The 18,135-nt window shown below is 36.9% G+C and overlaps 1 protein-coding gene across 1 annotated transcript in view; it reads right to left on the bottom strand.

The window, feature by feature from the left end:
- The window catches only part of LOC145690627 (uncharacterized), a 33,400-nt gene that overhangs the window by 6,362 nt on the left and 8,903 nt on the right, over positions 1 to 18,135 (bottom strand). Inside the window, exons 2-3 of the mRNA XM_081765698.1 lie at positions 5,549 to 5,801; positions 4,043 to 4,176 (exon numbers count right to left, since the gene is read on the bottom strand). Coding sequence (XP_081621824.1) covers positions 4,043 to 4,176; positions 5,549 to 5,801 — 387 coding nt within the window. The remainder of the gene's footprint in view (positions 1 to 4,042; positions 4,177 to 5,548; positions 5,802 to 18,135) is intronic.

Raw genomic sequence — 18,135 nt, 5'->3', positions numbered from 1 at the left:
ACGCACTGTTGCTCCTCTCTCCCTGATAGCCCACATTTATCCTTTCAAGGTACGGATTTACTACGTAATAAATAAGCGAACGACGCACTAAAAACATAACTAAAATTTTAAATCGAAAATTGACTTTTTAAATGTTCAAAATGAAACTAGCCTTTATGACCAATTCTTGTTTCTACTACATATAAAATTGTTATTCATATCTTTGACAACGAGTCAGCCTAATGAAAGAAGATATAAAAAAATAATGCACATTATTTTTTCTTTGGTGAAGAAGCATGATCAACGTCAAAAAACGACGTGTTTTAGAGTCATCTACGAAGAAGAAGCAACAAAATATAGTCAGATTGCATGTGGTTTAACAGAAACCTCCGACCGAAATTAACAAAAGAAATGGTGGGAGTAAATGGTGCTCAATACATCATGGACCCAAGCAGAATCTTTAAAAAAGTACAATGGTTCATTTGAAGTTCAGCATCCCGTTTATCACTAAGTCCCAGTGCTTAATGTCGCATCCGAACCACGCTAACTGTATAACCGAGGGGTTCTTGACGAAAGTCGTGAAAATCTATGGATTCATCCGTTCTGGTACAGAAGCACTGAGAGGGCAATTTTGAATGATTAACGAATACATTTGCAAATATTGGGACGAATTTTCAGCATTCCCTACGGTAGTTATTACATTATCATGCATGATAAATTGAACTTTAAAGAAACTAGTGCACCATGGGTATCAAAGAACTGTTAAGAGTAAGAGAACGATGTCGTATTTGGACTATTGGTGCGTTACATACACGACGGATATGGCTTCCCAGAAAATGTGTTAACAGAGAACGTGTTCAGAGTAACCCTCTACATTTCGAAATAAAATAGTCTAATATGGTACGGAAACATCTGCATTCCCTGACTCCCAAGAAACAATCATTCTTCCTGCTCCGTATTCCAAAGTTTCGCCTCCCGGGATTACTATGACTGCAACCACCAGGTTTAATATTTTAACAAGAGAGTTATATCATGCCTTTGAAAAAAAAAAAAAAAAAAAAAAAAAAAACGGATACTTTAAATACAAAACGTTTCACGACAACGCTAAACATGTTCGAACCGAAATAGCTTAATTTGGTTGGGAGGTTCTCCAGCACTCACTACATAGTTTGGCCCCAAGACTTTCGATTTGTAGAAGTTAAATTGATACAAATTCATTGTAACTGATTATTACTTGACGCTTCAATGTATTAGGATACAATACATGCATCTTAGAGGCGAGCCCTGATCAACGATACTCTGGTTTGTAAAGCAGTCCTTATAGTGCAGAGCACAGAGAAAGTTCTAGGCATGCTTGCAATAGCAGTGGGCAATGGCGAAAACCAATGTTCTTCAAGCTGAATTATCCCAAATGGCTACAGCAAACAACTCAAGAATCCAATATTGTAAAACCAGTCAGCTCCGCGAATTTGGAAGCGGGAAATGAAGTGGAACAAAAAAATCCCTATGTATAGACAATAAACATCGGAAGATAGAATGTCAGAAGTCTGATCATAGCAGGTAAGTTAGAAATTCTGAAGAGCGAGATAGAACAACTGAATGTGGATATAGTTTGGATCAGCAAAGTAAAATGGTAATGTATAATGGAAAAATGTGTTTAAGATTCTGAAGGAATCAGGAATTAACTATAAGAAGCAAAGAATAATGTATAACTTATACAAACAGAAGCCAATAACTGAGGAAAAAGGAGAGATAGAAGAAGCAACAACTGAGAAGAAGGTCAGACAAGAATGATATCATTCACACCAATTTCGATCAATCACTACACTGAAGAAGCAATAACAGAAATCAACGACACTCACCGTTCAGGAACAACTGTTCATGGACAGCAAATGAACATGCTTAGATTTCCGGAAGATACCGAAAGTTGGACACAGATCTAAACAGAATGCAACAAGCTTAGTAGCAAATTCAACATGAAAAACCAACAAGAGCAAGACAAAAATTATGAGATGCGCAAGAAAAGAAACAAGAAAAATGAAGATTAAAATAGGAGATGTCCACAAGAGGTGTACTAATTGTTACTTAAAGAGTAAAATAAACGGCAATAGGTGCAAACAAGACGTAAAATCCAGAACAAAACATATGAATAAGGCATTCGATGAAAAACAAAAGCTTCCAACCGGTAACAAAACATAAAACTCAGTAACAGTATGATGAAACACATGTACAGAGTGTGGCGTTGTATGGATATGAAGTATGAACTCTAGAAGAGAAAAAATAGAACAATAGCCTTTTAATGTGGTACTATAGGAGGGTGTTGAAAGTTAGATGGGTGGATAAGATATTAAATGAAAGAGTATTGGAAATGGTAGAGGGAGGGAAAAAATATACTGAAGAATATTTCGAAAAGAGAGGATGACTGGAAATATTATGAAATATGAAGAAATCATACTATTAGCTATGAAAAGAATGGCAAGAGAAGTACCCACAGGAAGACGACGATTGAAATATACGGAACAAATATTACAAACAACATACAAGAAAGAAAAGAAAAAAAAAAAAAACATGAAAATGAAAAGTTTGGCTCATGATAGGAAAAAGTTGAAAACTGCGTGAAACCAATCAAAAGATTGCTGATCTGACAAGGAACGGACATGAACGTGTCATCCGGACATCCGAATCAAACCTAGTCCATTCGATAAACACAACAAAGATATGTTCATGCACAAAAAACATGGACAACGGAGTAAATCCCTGGGGCACATTAACCCTGTTAGTATAAAGAAAATTGTAAACTCGCAGTCAAATAGCTACTGCATCAACACTGTTCATTGGAAAGTAATGGTTTATAGTTCATTCTCTGCAGCATGAAACAAGCTTTCCAGAGGTACCATGTACTGGGGACCATAACATACTTGAATAATGAAAATTGGAAGAATGTCGGTAAAATTTCCTCCAGAAATCCCTCCCATCAACTTTGGACCCCTCTGAAGTGGCCCCGGGTAAAATCACACAATCCACATGTAGCTCGAAAAATACTATAGGGGATAAATAATACGTGTACAAAGTTTTGTATTGATAGACCGAATAGATACGAGAAAAAAGCTTGTATACCAATACTCCATGCTGCCCATGGCACCTAAGTTTTTGTGCATGAACATATCTTTGCTATGTTCATCGAACAGACTAGGTTTGATTCGTATGTCCGGATGACACGTTTATGTCCGTTCCTTGTGAGAAGATTATTAGTTGGCTATTCTTATTTTATCCTTATTAAGTAGCATTTCCTTTAGAGACTTCGACTCTTTTAGAAGATATTACTAAATAATATATAATTATATATTCCATTTTCTGATAATTATGTTTTTAAAATATTCACTTTCTTTTACATTGCTTTTGTTTTATAACATAAATCTTCTTTATTGATATGTAAATTTTAAGACAAACTATCGTTAATTTCTATAAAATATATATTACTTAATATCTTAGTAATATTTCTTCTAATTTGTCAATATATTTCTACGTATGTATTATACTTTTTAACCACAGAATATTAGTTTTTAATCATTTCTTCTTAAGGTCTATTTATAAATTCGGTTTAACCTTTTTTCCCTACTATATCATTCTTTCATACAGTGTTCCTTCCCCTTTTCCTCAAAATAAAGGTGTGAGTTTTTTTTTTTTTTTACTATTATTTATACATACGTTCAGTAGCATTTCTATTTATTATTTTTCTTTTCTTTTTTTACACTAAAATTATTAATATTGTTTAATCCTAATAATATTAAATCATTTTGATAACTATTTGTACTTTGTCATCGCCTTACAACTAGAATTATGTGACTGTATATAGTGATTGAACAGAATTCCAGGCCGATGACGAAGTATCTCTTCACACAAAATGTCTCTGGTGATTTTGATCCAGTGTCCCTGTGTCGTGAATTCCATGTGTAGCACTTAAATCAGAATAACATACATCACTCCCACTTCAAAGCGACTCAATGCTAATTTGAATGAACCACGCAAAGCTTACAAAACAACAATAATTTGCTATACTCACTTCGAATCCTTCTTCTCTCAGCTCTTCAGCTACAGCAGTCCATATTCGCTTCTTCTTTGTGCTGTTATTTATTCGATTTTTGTAACTTCTTATGAGAGCCACAGTTTCGTTGTGGGTCCACAATTTAGCTGGCCCTGTGAATGAATGAAAGAAATATAAATTTTGATAAACAGAACAAATATTTGCAACATTCAAAAATTACATTTTGAAGTCACGTATTAAAGGATGCTGGTTTTCCTTTCATTCTCAGAGATCATTATAAACGTTGTAGAATAATCGTTGAGAGATTTATTTAGAAAATTCATTCATATGAATAATTAGAACATAGTTTCAGTGTTAACTAGAAAAAAAAAAATGGTCATTGTAAAATAAGATGTTACTTTGGACGAAATTCAGTTAAGAATGAATATTCCTTTTATTTCTCTCAAAACACGCCAGGCAAACACTGTTATAGTACCTGAAGGTCACGAGCCTGGGATGAAAAAACAGGTTTATTAAACGGGCGAATTTAAAATAATAAAAAATGAGCTTTTTTTTATTGGAAGAACTGAAATGTTGCATATTTTTTTTATTATTTTCATTTCTAGTTGCGAATTTGCATTTTTACAATAGATTTTAGAATTAAAGGACTACTGTAACATATGATAATCTACCATGTATTACATATTCCACCTGATATGCAAGAATAGGGAAGTTTCTTGCTCTTGTATTTAATGCAACCCCTTTTCGTTCATGTGTGTGTAATTATCCAAGTGCAGTGTTGAGGAAATATAACTTGATCTTAAGAAATTTTCTGTTTTAAGTAAAGTGCTTGTAGTGTCTTTGATTTAAATTACGGTAGTAGGCCTATAAAAAGAAAATAAAAAGTATAATTTTAATGCAATTCTCTTTCGTTTGCATGATCTTCAAACATTGTCAGTGTTTGGTAGTTCCTACGTAAAAATACCTAGCTAATGTACCTAGACATAATTTATACTTAAATACCTGTAACTAGGTATGCTACTTTCTCTGTATATTGTAGCTCACCAACCGTTAGCTCAGGAAATAAGAGGAAGATTTATTTTGATACTTACTAAACGTGAACTGTGTTCAAAGAACATTTGTGGAATGAGGTTATGATCATACTAGATGTTATAGTTGTAAACTATTATTGTACTACATAATACTAGTACATCTTTCTATTTCATTCCAATTGTCAGTATTCGAGTTTCGATCCAAGTTGGCACCCCTATCACTCGTATATGGCGCGGAATTCGACAACATACAAGAGGACTTTTTGTCTTCTTGTGATGTTACGAATCACCTTCTGAAGTATGTGCACATCTTCCTATTCTGTTGCAAATGTCACGATTCGATTTTCAATTCCAAGTTGGCAACCCTGTTGGTCTTACACGACATGGAATTTGACAACATGCAAATGGACTTTTTGCACATCTTTCATTTTCACCCTATATATATATATAAACACACTAAAAATAAAGAATGGGACTTTACTTGACATAGTACCTTTTTCAGGATCTCCATTCTTCTTTTGTTCTTCCGGATTATCAGGGTCTCCCTCATTTGAAATCAACGGATTCTCTTCCTCTTGAACCTCCTGCATGTCAACATCCTCTGCAACTGAAGAGTATATGTTAATAGTCCCATCTGACTGAACTTCCAATTGGGAACTCGTCGGGAGACATTCATGTTCTTGGGCGGTCATCCAATCGGTTCCTAATGAACTATTACATCCCATGCACATGAAGTACATTCCCTCCTGCAAACAAACGTGCAAAATTAAGATAAATACTCTCCTTATGTATGCCCAATTATAAATAGTTGCAATGATGCACCTTATGAATAAATCACTAACTATATACAGGGTGGTCTAAACGTGAAAACACCACAACAAGTGGTAAATGCTGCAAAATATAACTAAAGTAACAATGTAGGTGGGGAATAGCGATGGGGAGAAATGTCTGAAGACACATTATTTGACGTTTGCCGTCTTGAATTTTATACAATTGTCTTAAAATCGAAACTATAGTATGTAATACGACATTTTAATAGCAATTTTTCGTAGAAATTTAATGGCACTGGCGCTAACCATTACTAAGTTATGACTGTTTCTTAATTGTGTCTCTAATAAAAGAGGTTAATCATACGGCAAGGACCATTTACTGTTACAAGAGTGTTCAGTATGTTCCCTATTTCGGTCGATTGTCAGATGCTTCTGATTTCCCATACACGCAAGACTGCGTAAAATGTCAGCTGTATTGTTGAGAACATGCGTCCACAATTAGTGTTATAAAAAACAGTTTTTTTCTGTGAAGTTTTTTTTCAATAAAAAACGTTCTTTTTCATGTTTTTTAATTGTCTGTTTTCTTTTTCTGGTAAGTATTATTTATTGATTTATGTTGCAGATATGTGAAATAATCAGCAGAACTTAAGTCGAAACCCTCTTAACTTACAAATCCTTTGTTTCTTTGTACCTATACGAGCAAAATTGTGTGATTATTGTACATTTGATTACATTTTCTTCAATAATAACTCGTGTTGTAGTAGTTACAGTCTCGACTAGTAATAGTCTCGTTGTTGTAAACAATAATTTCATAACAAAAATTTTCTCTCCTTTTTACATCTTTGTTTCAATAGCGTTGCTAGGAAATACAGGATGTTTCAAAATGAATATTGGGGTTTAAAGGATTTGTGGTACTTGTTACATTTTACGTACAATTATAAACAATACATCAGATAAAAAGCAACTCAAACAGTTTTTGCTACAAGTGTTCGATGTGAGCAGCATTTATCACACGGCACACATCGAGCCAATAGGCGAGAAAGGAACATAAACCGTCTGCCATATGGCACAAAACACATTCAATTTAGGGGAGTCTCGTTGTAACTGTACCATCTCTCGAGGATTTACTGACCGCCAGATGGGAAACATTATGAGTGTTCACATTAGCACTTAGGAGAAATGTCGATTTATCACTGAAGACGACACGATCCAGAAAATCTTCATCGTCATGCAGCAATATTTCATTTGCAAAATTGGCACGTAAACCGTAGTCTCTAGGCTTTAGACCTTGTAGCAACTGCAAATGATAAGGACGTAGTTGTAAGCGTCTCCTTAAAATGCTTCACACAGACGGTTGCACTCTAACTACAGATTCAGTTTTTGCAAAATTAAAACCTTTCTGCTCTCTAGTCGCCATCTTTGATATAAGCTCTTCCTAACGGCAGACAGAGGAAACAGTGCATACGCATCCGTGTGTACAAAACTGTTTGAGTAGCTCTTTCATTCGATATTATTTATAACTGCAAGTTAATTGTAATTGATATTACAAAGTTTCAAACCCTAATATTCATTTTGAAACACCCTGCATTGCTTCAAATTATGTAATCCTATATTCATGTCTTGTACAGTGTGTCCAATACACAATGCAACCCGGAGTTTGGGATAGTAGAACTTTTGAACCTGAAACGATACACAAATAATAGTTATACCAAAATGAAGCTTTGTTCATGCATATATTTCTAAACTAGGAAGCAACGATTGAAGTACACTAGGAACCACACAGTGCCAGATGTAACCGAAGGTGTAAATCAATTTTTTTACAACACATGTAAATTGACTCATAACTCATATGTATGGATGTTCTGTCGTTAATTTTCAGTTCGTTCAGTTGGAGTAGTTGGGAAACTACGGAGCAGAAAAAAGAATTTTTCATTTCCATCCATAACTAATCCGATGAGGTCTCTGTAAGGGGGAATTAAGGAAATTGTAGTTTTCATAAATTAACACTCTGAATTTGCAACATTGCTGATGTTTCAGTGCATCAAAGGTGTGTTAAGATCTGTCTACATTATGCAATTTCTGAAAACAACGAAAAAGAAACTTTGAAATTATCATGATAAAATTTCTACTTACATGCACCCGTCAACACTGCTACTATCAAGAAACAAGTTATCAGCTCTACAGCGATGCTGGGAGTGCCCCCTGTTTTGATTCGAACACTGGTTCACATGTTTCATCATGTTGGCAGCAACTTTACGAACAGTATAAGTCTTAATGTTCTCAATGGCACAGCGAATGTTCGTTTGCAGGTCTTGTACAGTTCCAGAATTGTTCTTGTATACCTCTTGCTCTAAGTAACCCCATAGAAATGAATAGCAGTGTTGCCGGGTGCATGTAAGTAAAAGTTTCATCATCATAATTTCAAAGTATCTTTCTCGTTGTTTTCAGGAATTGCATAATGTAGACAGATCCATAACACACCTTTTGATGCACTGAAACATCAGCAATGTTGCCAATTCAGAGTATTAACTATGAAAACTACGATTTCCCTAATTTCCCCTTACAGAGGCTATATCCCATTAGTTATGGGTGGAAATGAAAAATTATTTTTTCTGCTCCATAGTTTCCAAGCTACTCCAACTAAACAAACTGAAAATTAACGACAGAACACCCATACGTATGTGTTATGAGTCAATTTACATGTTTTGCGCAAAGAAAAAGAAAAAGATTTACACCTTCGGTTGCATCTGGCAACACTGTGTGGTCCCTACCCTAGAGTATTTCAATCGTTGCTTCCTAGTTTAAAAATATATGCATGAGCAAAGCTTCATTTTGGTATAATCATTATTTGTGTATCGCTTCAGGTTCAAAAGTTCTAGTATCCCAAACTCCGGGTTGCATTGTATATTGGACACCCTGTATGTACACTCATGTCCAAAATTATTGTCGCATGTCTATAAATATGTTGTAGTAGGAATATAATTTGATAACGAATTCGCCCGGTATTTTTTATAATGTTAGTATGTGTATAATCGGCAAAGACATGGATGTGGAAAATTTCATATCAAATGGGCAGTAAATAAGAACAATAAAAGAAAAATAAAACTTTCTTGTCCATTTAGCAACAGTTTGCTTTACTCATTCTAATTTTCGTATTTATAATTCTTTTCCTATGAAATTTACCACAAATATACATTTCCCGATTATACACATAGCATCAGTATTAAAAGTACCCTGCAAAATCAATATCAAATTATATTCTTAAAGAAGACAGTTATAGATATGTGACAATCATTTTGGACATGAGTGTACATATTAGGGCCGGCCCTAGACAATTTGCTGCCCCGTGCAATGACACCATTTGCCGCCTTCCCCTTCCTCCAGAAAGAACAAATCTTAAGAGTCAGAGTTCTAAGTATGCTACTCCAGCATGAACAACGAAGGGGAGGGAAAGTGCACCCGCAATCAGAAAGGCGGCACGGCTGATACGACAAATAAAATCTCGTTGTGTCTTTTTTTTTTCTTTAAACAATAATCTTATATGTTAGTGAAAAATAAAGCAAACAGACCTAAAAGATGGTAATCCTTTTTATAGAATTCAGGAGCATTACATGATTGTTCTCCCAACTTGTAAGAATGGAAGACCACCTTGATCTCGGAAGTTCAAACCTCAATGGCTGCACGAAAGAAAGACAACGTATGGTTTCCTTTTATCCAAATTCCAACTACAAGCGGCAAAGAATTTTGCGCAAAATGTAAGGTATGCGGTTCAAAAATTAAAGGTCTTGTGGTCCGCCTGAAGAAACATTTAGAAGTGTGCAAAGCAGAAGAACCAGTGGAAGATTCGGGAGTGACAAGTGAGATTTAGGTACATAGATTATTACATCTATTGCTATTACAATTTATGATGTAAACCTACATTTCTAATTATTTTAAAGTTCAACGTTTAAACAGTTAATGATTAAATAGCAAAGTGTGTGAAATTAGTGTTAAACAGGGCAGGCACGCAACCAGTGGGAGGGCTACGGGGAGCCTGCCCCCTAACATTTTCTTGCCACCAGACCTTAATGCGAAATGCTATTTAAAAAAAAATACTTGTAAGAGAATTCTTAATGACATGTGGGCCCCGTAGCATATGTATACCTCCAATTACTATGGCTAGTTTCTGGGCCGAGCCAGGAGTCCAGGGTGCTCACCCCCCAAATAATTTTCTTCGCTTTCCCTAACATGTTTGGACTTTCTTAATATTATAGTTGTGCCCCTCCAAGTTATACACTACCTCCTAAACGTTTTGGCTGCTTACGGGCTTGTATTTAACATACTTGATCCGTAATTGAGAGGCCTCAGTTTCGATCTCCAGCTTAACCATCGTCACTCACATTTTATAATAATTATTTGAAAGATTTCACTGGAAAGCTGCCTGTTACATTTAAGCTCATGGTAGAAGTCCCTTAGTCTCAAAAATAACTCCATTTCAAAACTTTATTTATGGATATATTTTTGGTTTGAGTTTAGTGTCCCTTTAAGCAACGAGACTATATGAGACGTAGACCTACAGTTAACGTGGCATCCGAACTTCATGAGCTGCCACCGGAGATCAAAACTGGACTCCCGTGCCGAAGATACGTAGGCTAACCATATAGCAATGAGGGAGCTGTATAGATCAATTAATACACGCTCGATGTAACGGTTTTTTGTAAACAACGTAACTTTATGTCCGCATCTATGGGTCAAAAGATACTCAGTAACGGAGTACTTCGTGTCTGTTGGTTTCCTAAGGCTTATCCCGTTTGCTTCCACGTTCTCATCCATAATCATTCACTTGGAAATATCATTAATCTCCAGTAGGCTAATTGGAATAATTAGTCCTTCCCGCTGGTTTAACGGCTAGCACGCACGCCTTTGGTGTGAAGGGTCCCGGGTTCGATTCCCGGTGGGAGAGCATTTAAAGAGTGGTTCGGATTCCGCTTTAAACTGTTAGCCAACACCTCATATAGCCTAGCTACTGAAAAGGAACCCTAATTTTATAATCATTATAAATAGTACAACCCATGGGACGTTACTAAAATTAAACCCCATTTCATTGTAAAATCTGTTGTAGTGGGCCGCAGATTCGCAAATGCTTTTTGCGAATAAATATTTTTTTTTTATTTTTTAAAACTGCAACAGAATTCGTATTTCATTTACTTCTTTTAAAATACAAATTCGTGTTGAGTGTTCTTTTTTTTCTCTTAGAACGAAAGACTTCTTGTCTTCCTATTCTGAGTAACCGAGTTCTCCCTTCTTGACCTCAGGGTCAACCGTCTGGTAGATAACGACATTTCCTCTGTAACAGGGAGATGTCTGGCTCTGTGTCTGATATATATGTATTATTATTATTATTATTATTATTATTATTATTATTATTATTAGTGGTAGAATACTTTTAACGAAGTCCATATAATCTGTATGTTTAAAATTTTTTCATTTTTGCTTCTAGAAAGGAAGATTATTTTTCTGTCCTCAAACTGCAGATGTTTATATATGTTATCTTAGAAGGGTCTACATATAAATTATAGTAAGAAGGCCCTTCGTTCAATATATATAAAATCTTTGTTCTTTAGTATTTAAGAACCATTAATGTTCTATATTTTAAGTGCTTCAATATATGAATTTTAAATGATTCAATGTATGAATATTGTAATATCTCGATGTAAACCATTCTGCCAGAGTTTGGGGATGACACGTACAAGAACAAGGAGTACATATACACGCATGCGCACCAACATAATCTTCTCTTTTCCTTTAGCGCCTCCCAAGGCACTATTGTAAACCAATCTTGGTGTTAGAAGCATGACGTGTTCCAATGACTTTTCTCTCCGCCTCTCGGAGAAGCACTTTTCTCAGCTGACTTTGCCCTAGTGTCGTGTGCACACCAATCAGAATTTCCTTCAGGCTGCTGGCTACTTTTGGGTTCCTAAGAGGGAACTTTTGGACTACCACGCATGTCCAACCTCTGACCTCACGGTCCGAGTGCAATGTTGCACGCGTTACAAACATGCACACGAGACGTAAGTTGGTGCCGTGTGCACAGCTGATCGAGCCCTTTAAAAACTCATGTTTTTGGCTCGATCGTCGGACAACGTCCCTCTCCTGAGGCCCCTCAAGCTCGTGCCATCTAGACGGAGTCCGCTATGTCTTAGGTACGAGCTAGCCCAGGATTTCCGAGTAAGTTCCTAGTTGTCCAAAGCCGTCATTCTGCCTCTCACTCTCTCGGCTTCCACGGAGGCCAACCTACTCTCTTGGTTCCATCCATACCTTATCCTAGTGGCTAACTTGGCGCTCTGTTTCTGAAAGCTTGACGACAGCCAGGGGTCTGCCCATAATTGCTGGTCGGCTTAGGAAACTGACGGTCAAAGTTACCTCCTTCCAACTTGGCAATCTACTTCTGAAAGCTAGCTCCAGCCGGGACCTGTGCGCCCAGAAACTGCTGGCGAGCTTAGGAAGTTGACAGTCGAAGTTCTGTCACTCCCCTATTTGATGTGTGTTTTGATAGACTCTAGGTTCATTGCCTAGCTGGGCTAAACATACGACCAATCAAATAGTTACACCTTTGCACCTAACCTTCTACTAGGACTGACTCGTGCCCTCCCAGTCTAGTGAACTTTTATTTTATTTTGTGCTTCTCAGTACTGCGACAAAAGATTGGAACTCGTCACGTAAGTTAAACTATTTACCACACATATAGTTACACTTAGCGCCCCAAGCTCGTGGACTTGTAATAATCCTAGGAACAATAAACTGCAGGCTTACTGCAAGGAACTTTATTTCTGAGTTTTGCTTTCAAGAGATATCCCAAAGGATTGGTAACTATAAAGTTTTTGTCGAGATAACGACTCCACCGTTCTCTAGTTAGAAGTTAAGTCTTGGCCAGTGGCGGCGTAAGACAAACTGGGGCCCGGGGCCGGTGAAGTAGATAGGGGCCCCTTCCCGAACAATCATGATTTATACACTGTTAGTTTTAAGATTCATTTACATAATAATTCTTCCTGTTTATTCCTCCCCCTTTTCCGTTGATGTGTGGTGTGTGTGTGATACCATTTTAATCTGGTATATATATACACTCATGCTCAAAAATTAAGGATAATTGCAGATTGTGGTACTACACAACGTGGCACTACACAAAATTGGCGCTAGTAGCATAGAGACATAAAGAACACAACATACGAACAAACGAAACATATCGGTACCACGGTATTGGTGATAACCACGGCATCAACGGTATCGGTGATAAGTTGAGAAACACATGTGCTACACAACGCCACTGTTTCCTGCGCATGTACCCCGACAGCAATATGGGATATGATCACCATGCACACGTACACAGGACTTACAACGGGTTGGCATACTCTGGATTAGGTGGTCGAGCAGCTGCTGGAGTATAGCCTCCCATTCTTGCACCAGTGCCTGTCGGAGTTCCTAAAGTGTCCTAGGGGATTGAAGACGTGCAGCGATACTTCGACCGAGAGCATCCAAGAAATGTTCGATGGGGTTTAGGTCTGGAGGGCAGGCAGGCCACTCCATTCGCCTGATATCTTCTGTTACACGGTACTCCTCCACATCGGCAGCTCGGTGGAACCGTGCGTTATCATCCATCAGGAGGAAGGTGGGACCCACTGCATCCCTGAAAAGGCGAACATAATGATGCAAAATCGCGTCCCGATACACCTGACCTGTTACGGTTCCTCTGTCAAAGACATGCAGGGGTGTACGTGAACCAATCATAATCCTACCCCAAACCATCAAATCACTATCTCCATACAGGTATCTTTCAAGGGCATTATGGGGTTGGTATCTGGTTCCTGGTTCACGCCAGGTAATAACCCGGCGAGAATCACTGTTCAGACTATACCTGGACTCGTCCGTGAACATAACCTGGGACCACTGTTCCAGTGACCATGTACTGTGTTCTTGACACCAGTCTTTACGGGCTCTCCTGTGAACAATGGTCAGTGGAATGCACCTTGCAGGTCTCCGGGCGAATAAACTGTCTGTTCAGTCGTCAATAGACTGTGTGTCGGAAGACAACTCCTCCAGTGGCTGTGACAAGGTTCCGAGCAAGGCTACCTGCTGTACTCCGTGGCCGTCTGCGGACACTGATGGTGAGATATCGGCCTCCTTGTGGTGTTGTACACTGTGGAGTCCTGTATTGTAACGCCTGGACACGTTTCCTGTCTGCTGGAATGGTTGCCATACTCTTGAGATCACACTTTGTGGTACACGAAGGGTCCGTGCTACGATCTGCTGTGTTTGATCAGCCTCCACTCGCCCTATTATTCTACCCCTCATAACGTCATCAATGTGTGTTCTACATCTGCACACTTACACGCTGCACCGTACTCTGACATGCACCAACACACCTCTGCGTATTTGGACTGCGGCCAGCGCCACCGTGCGACGACCAAAGCGCATGCACCGCACCGAATGGTCAAATGCACCGCATGATCCTACCCCGACGTGATTTCCAACCGAAAACCGTCCACCAGAGCGTTGTTTCACCATGTATCCGCATTATTCTTAATTTATGAGCACGAGTGTATATGTGATATTTTTAATGTAATATATATATATATATAGTTATAATATAAATGGGGCTGAGATTCAGCATGCCTGTTTATTTTTTTAATGCTCAGAACCGCTTTCAGGCTGGTGTCTAAAAATAAAGCCGGACCAGGGCTATCATTGCTTGTTTTTTCCTTATTTTATTCATTTTTTAAACAAAGGACACGATGCAAACCGAATTAAGAATAGGGAAACTAGGACTCATGACAGAAATAACATAATTTTAAGAAGAAACAAAACGTAACAAAAAATAATCCAGAATTTACTGTATGGGGTCTGTCCTGGTTCGTATTTTAGTAATCTTCAAAATAATTCAAAACGTTTTAACACATTCTTAGCTGGTTTTTAATACTTAATCATGAGTAGCGTACATAATCAACTTTCTGCATATACAACAAGATGTCTGCACCCTTATACATACACTTATTTTTTCAACAAGATGTCTACGTACATGTACATTTATTTACGACGTTGCTATAGTAAAAACTCTCTTTTAAGTTACCGATTACAAAAATATTACCTCGAAATCTCTATATGTTTCTTTTTCTTTATACATAATACTGCTCGGACAATTCGCCTCTGATCCCTTTCTGTAAATTGGCACAGATTGTTAATATTACATACAACGCTATGGTTGTAGATGTCCCTCGGACGGGACTTCCATAATAGTTCTACTATGAAGGAAAGAACCCTGGGTTAAATATCATGAAACATTTACCTTTTGAATAGCCCTCGTATATTTAATATCACCTTTAATACACATATTCTACTTTTCCATTTATATATACTATATTATAACATTACACATTTTTTAATATTTGTCAATATGTCTCAATACTAATAACGACGAATTACAATTATCATGAATAAGGATATTAGAAAATTAAACCTAACTGATAGTTTCCTTCTAGAGTACAAATTAACTATTCCTTCAAATACAAACAACATCACTTACAAACAAAATTCTTCGTAATATTAAATATTAGCAGGGTCAGAAAGCAACAAAATTAGAACATATAAACACATTGAAGATTATCATTTAATACATTAATAAACTTTGAAAAATGAAGAGATTCGATAATCATTATCCTTATTCTTTCCATATAATAAGGTGCATCTATTTTATATAAGTCTGTCATTACCTTCATACGTTTATATTAAAATTATGATCTTTTATTTTTAAATATCTATAATATTCATATAAGTAATTATGAGAGAACCTTGTAAAAGACATGAAACACAAATTAACATTTCCTCAATTAATGCTATAAAAGGAAATTGCAACAAAACTATAAGGAACAAATCAATAGTATTTTCAGTTAATTGCCATAAATTAATTTTATCACTTTCTTAACTGATTTCATAATTGCATATGTTTTCAACATAGATTTTAATAATAAATATACTGTAGAACATATTAACCATAGACGTAAGCAAAGGTCAATTTAATACAAATCTATCGGACGCCTTTCTGACAGTTCAAGTTATACGTTCGAAGGGTTCATTTAAGCGACATTGTATGGCACAATTAAATTCGGGATGTAGCTTTAACTTAGACATTACTGTAATTATAAATGAAATACACAAAATGCATATTTGAAAAGATGCGGCAGAATTTGGGTTCGTTAAATAAGAATCTTTTCTCTGTAAAATGTAATGGTTTATGTAAAGTTCCTTCAATATGTCAGCTGATTACAATACCTTTATCCATCGAAGTAGCCCCATGAGCTGTCGTCCAACGAAGTTGCTCCGTCAAAATCTTATGCACACTTCCCCGACAAATTTGTTCGTTGTTTTATTTAAAGGCTATTTTACAAAAGCCCATAAAAGATGTGTATTGCGTAAAAGTAGAAAATAAGGGAATAAAGGTCAGGATAAGGAATATGATGTATATATGTAGGGGGTGCAAGGTGAAGGACTTCTGCTATTGCACCTAGTTTAATGAACCAAACAAGTTTTTACAAAATGTTTAAAAGAAACTTGTGGCTACATCAGTTCAATTCTTCTTGGAAAAAAATAAATAAAATTTTCTAAGTGCCATCCAGTAGAATCGAACGACGAACGATGTAACATTATTCATGTTTTAATGCGCATACATTTTTTAATTTAAATTTGTTGCCCCCCCTCAAGATAATATATTTTTAATCTATATTCAGTTTTTTCTTTATATTTCTTCCGGGTCCCCAGGAGAATGAGGCTCTAAGCTTTAACTTGTTAACTTATACGGAAATCCGATACTAGTTAGTTTTATTAGACAAATATTTATGTTGTTTCATCCGTTATTTGGTGTAATATTGATTGACAATTAACTTAGTTTGCTTTTAGGGAAGATGCGGTTTATAAATCTTAACAGTACTTGTACGGCTCATGCTAAGAAAGTTCTTTAGTAATTATTTTTTTATCTAACGTCCGGGGCCCCCACACAAAGTGAGGCCCGGGGCGGTGGCACCGCTCGCCCCGCCCTTACGCCGCCACTGGTCTTGGCCGAGGCCATCGCTACCTTGTAAACGCTAAGATCTTCAGATTGGTTGTTAGCTGAGTTCCTGTTCCAGTATAACTTTGCCGCTCGAGTTATAATTGGTAGTTTGCAGAAACTTTGGTGACCAATTAGGAGTATTTTAGTTAATTACTAAACTCTCTTGTGTGGGTGCCGGTCTACGCAAACGCATACCGCCGGCCCGCCACATAAATTTGGTGTCAGCTTAGTGGGATATCTTGAACAACCCTAGGATATCTGGAACAATCACCCTCACGAATAATCGGCGTAAACTTTGATACCAGTTTAAGTTGTTTTAGTGAACTGTGTTATGTGCATGTGCATTTTGCATGTGTGAAGTTTATTGTGTGCTGAAAGTTTTTCCATCTGTTTAACTTTCATTCCATCCTCCTTGGCGGAAGCGAAAAAGGGAAAAGGACGCTTTTGTTGTTTGACTGGCCATCAATCAGCAAAACATCCTGCTCACTGTTCGTGACGCCACACGCACATTAGTAAATCCAGTTCATTAAGTGATATTAGTGATTATTAGGTGCAGTGCAAATTAGTGTTGAAAGATTAGGCATTTAAAGCCCCATACAGGTGATAAACTCATCGTGAATATAGTTTTAGAGATAGATTTAGTAAGACATTCCTCTGAGAAACCATTGTTGCTCAAACCTTACGAGTTTTCGCAGAATCTCTTGGAATTGATTCATTTGTTTAATTTGTTGTTTCCACGTAGGCACCTGTATTTGAATTTTTAAACATGGCAGAAACCGACGGCAATTCAGTACAATCAGAATATGTTAAAGTTTCTCGCGATTCAAGTTATTGTAGAACCATTTACAGGAGATCGTTCTAAGTTAAGACAATTTATTGATAGTTGTGAAATTGCTTTAGGGTTAGTTAACCCTCGTGATAAGCCTGTATTATTGAAGTTCATTAAGTCGAAGATTTTAGGAGAACCTAGAAATCGTATTTTAGTCAGAGTCAACACAAATTCTTGGGAAGCAGTTAAGGAAATTTTAGAAGAGAATTATGCTACGCATAGATCCATTGATTATTATGCTTGTTTATTGTTTTCTGCCAGGCAAGGCAAAAATGAGAGTATTAGCCCATGGGCTAGCAAACTAGATGTAATTCGAGCTGATCTGAAAGCTGCTGCTTCAAAAATCTGTCGTGAATCGGAAAGAGCCGGTGCTCACGCACTCATTGATCATTTGACAAAAGCAT

This window comes from Thermobia domestica, chromosome 7 (genome assembly GCF_964235325.1).
Source record: "Thermobia domestica chromosome 7, izTheDome1.hap1.1, whole genome shotgun sequence".
NCBI classification, from domain to species: Eukaryota; Metazoa; Arthropoda; class Insecta; order Zygentoma; family Lepismatidae; genus Thermobia; species Thermobia domestica.
Note: the sequence above shows the minus strand (reverse complement) of the source record. Positions and strands in the feature narration are given on the sequence as shown.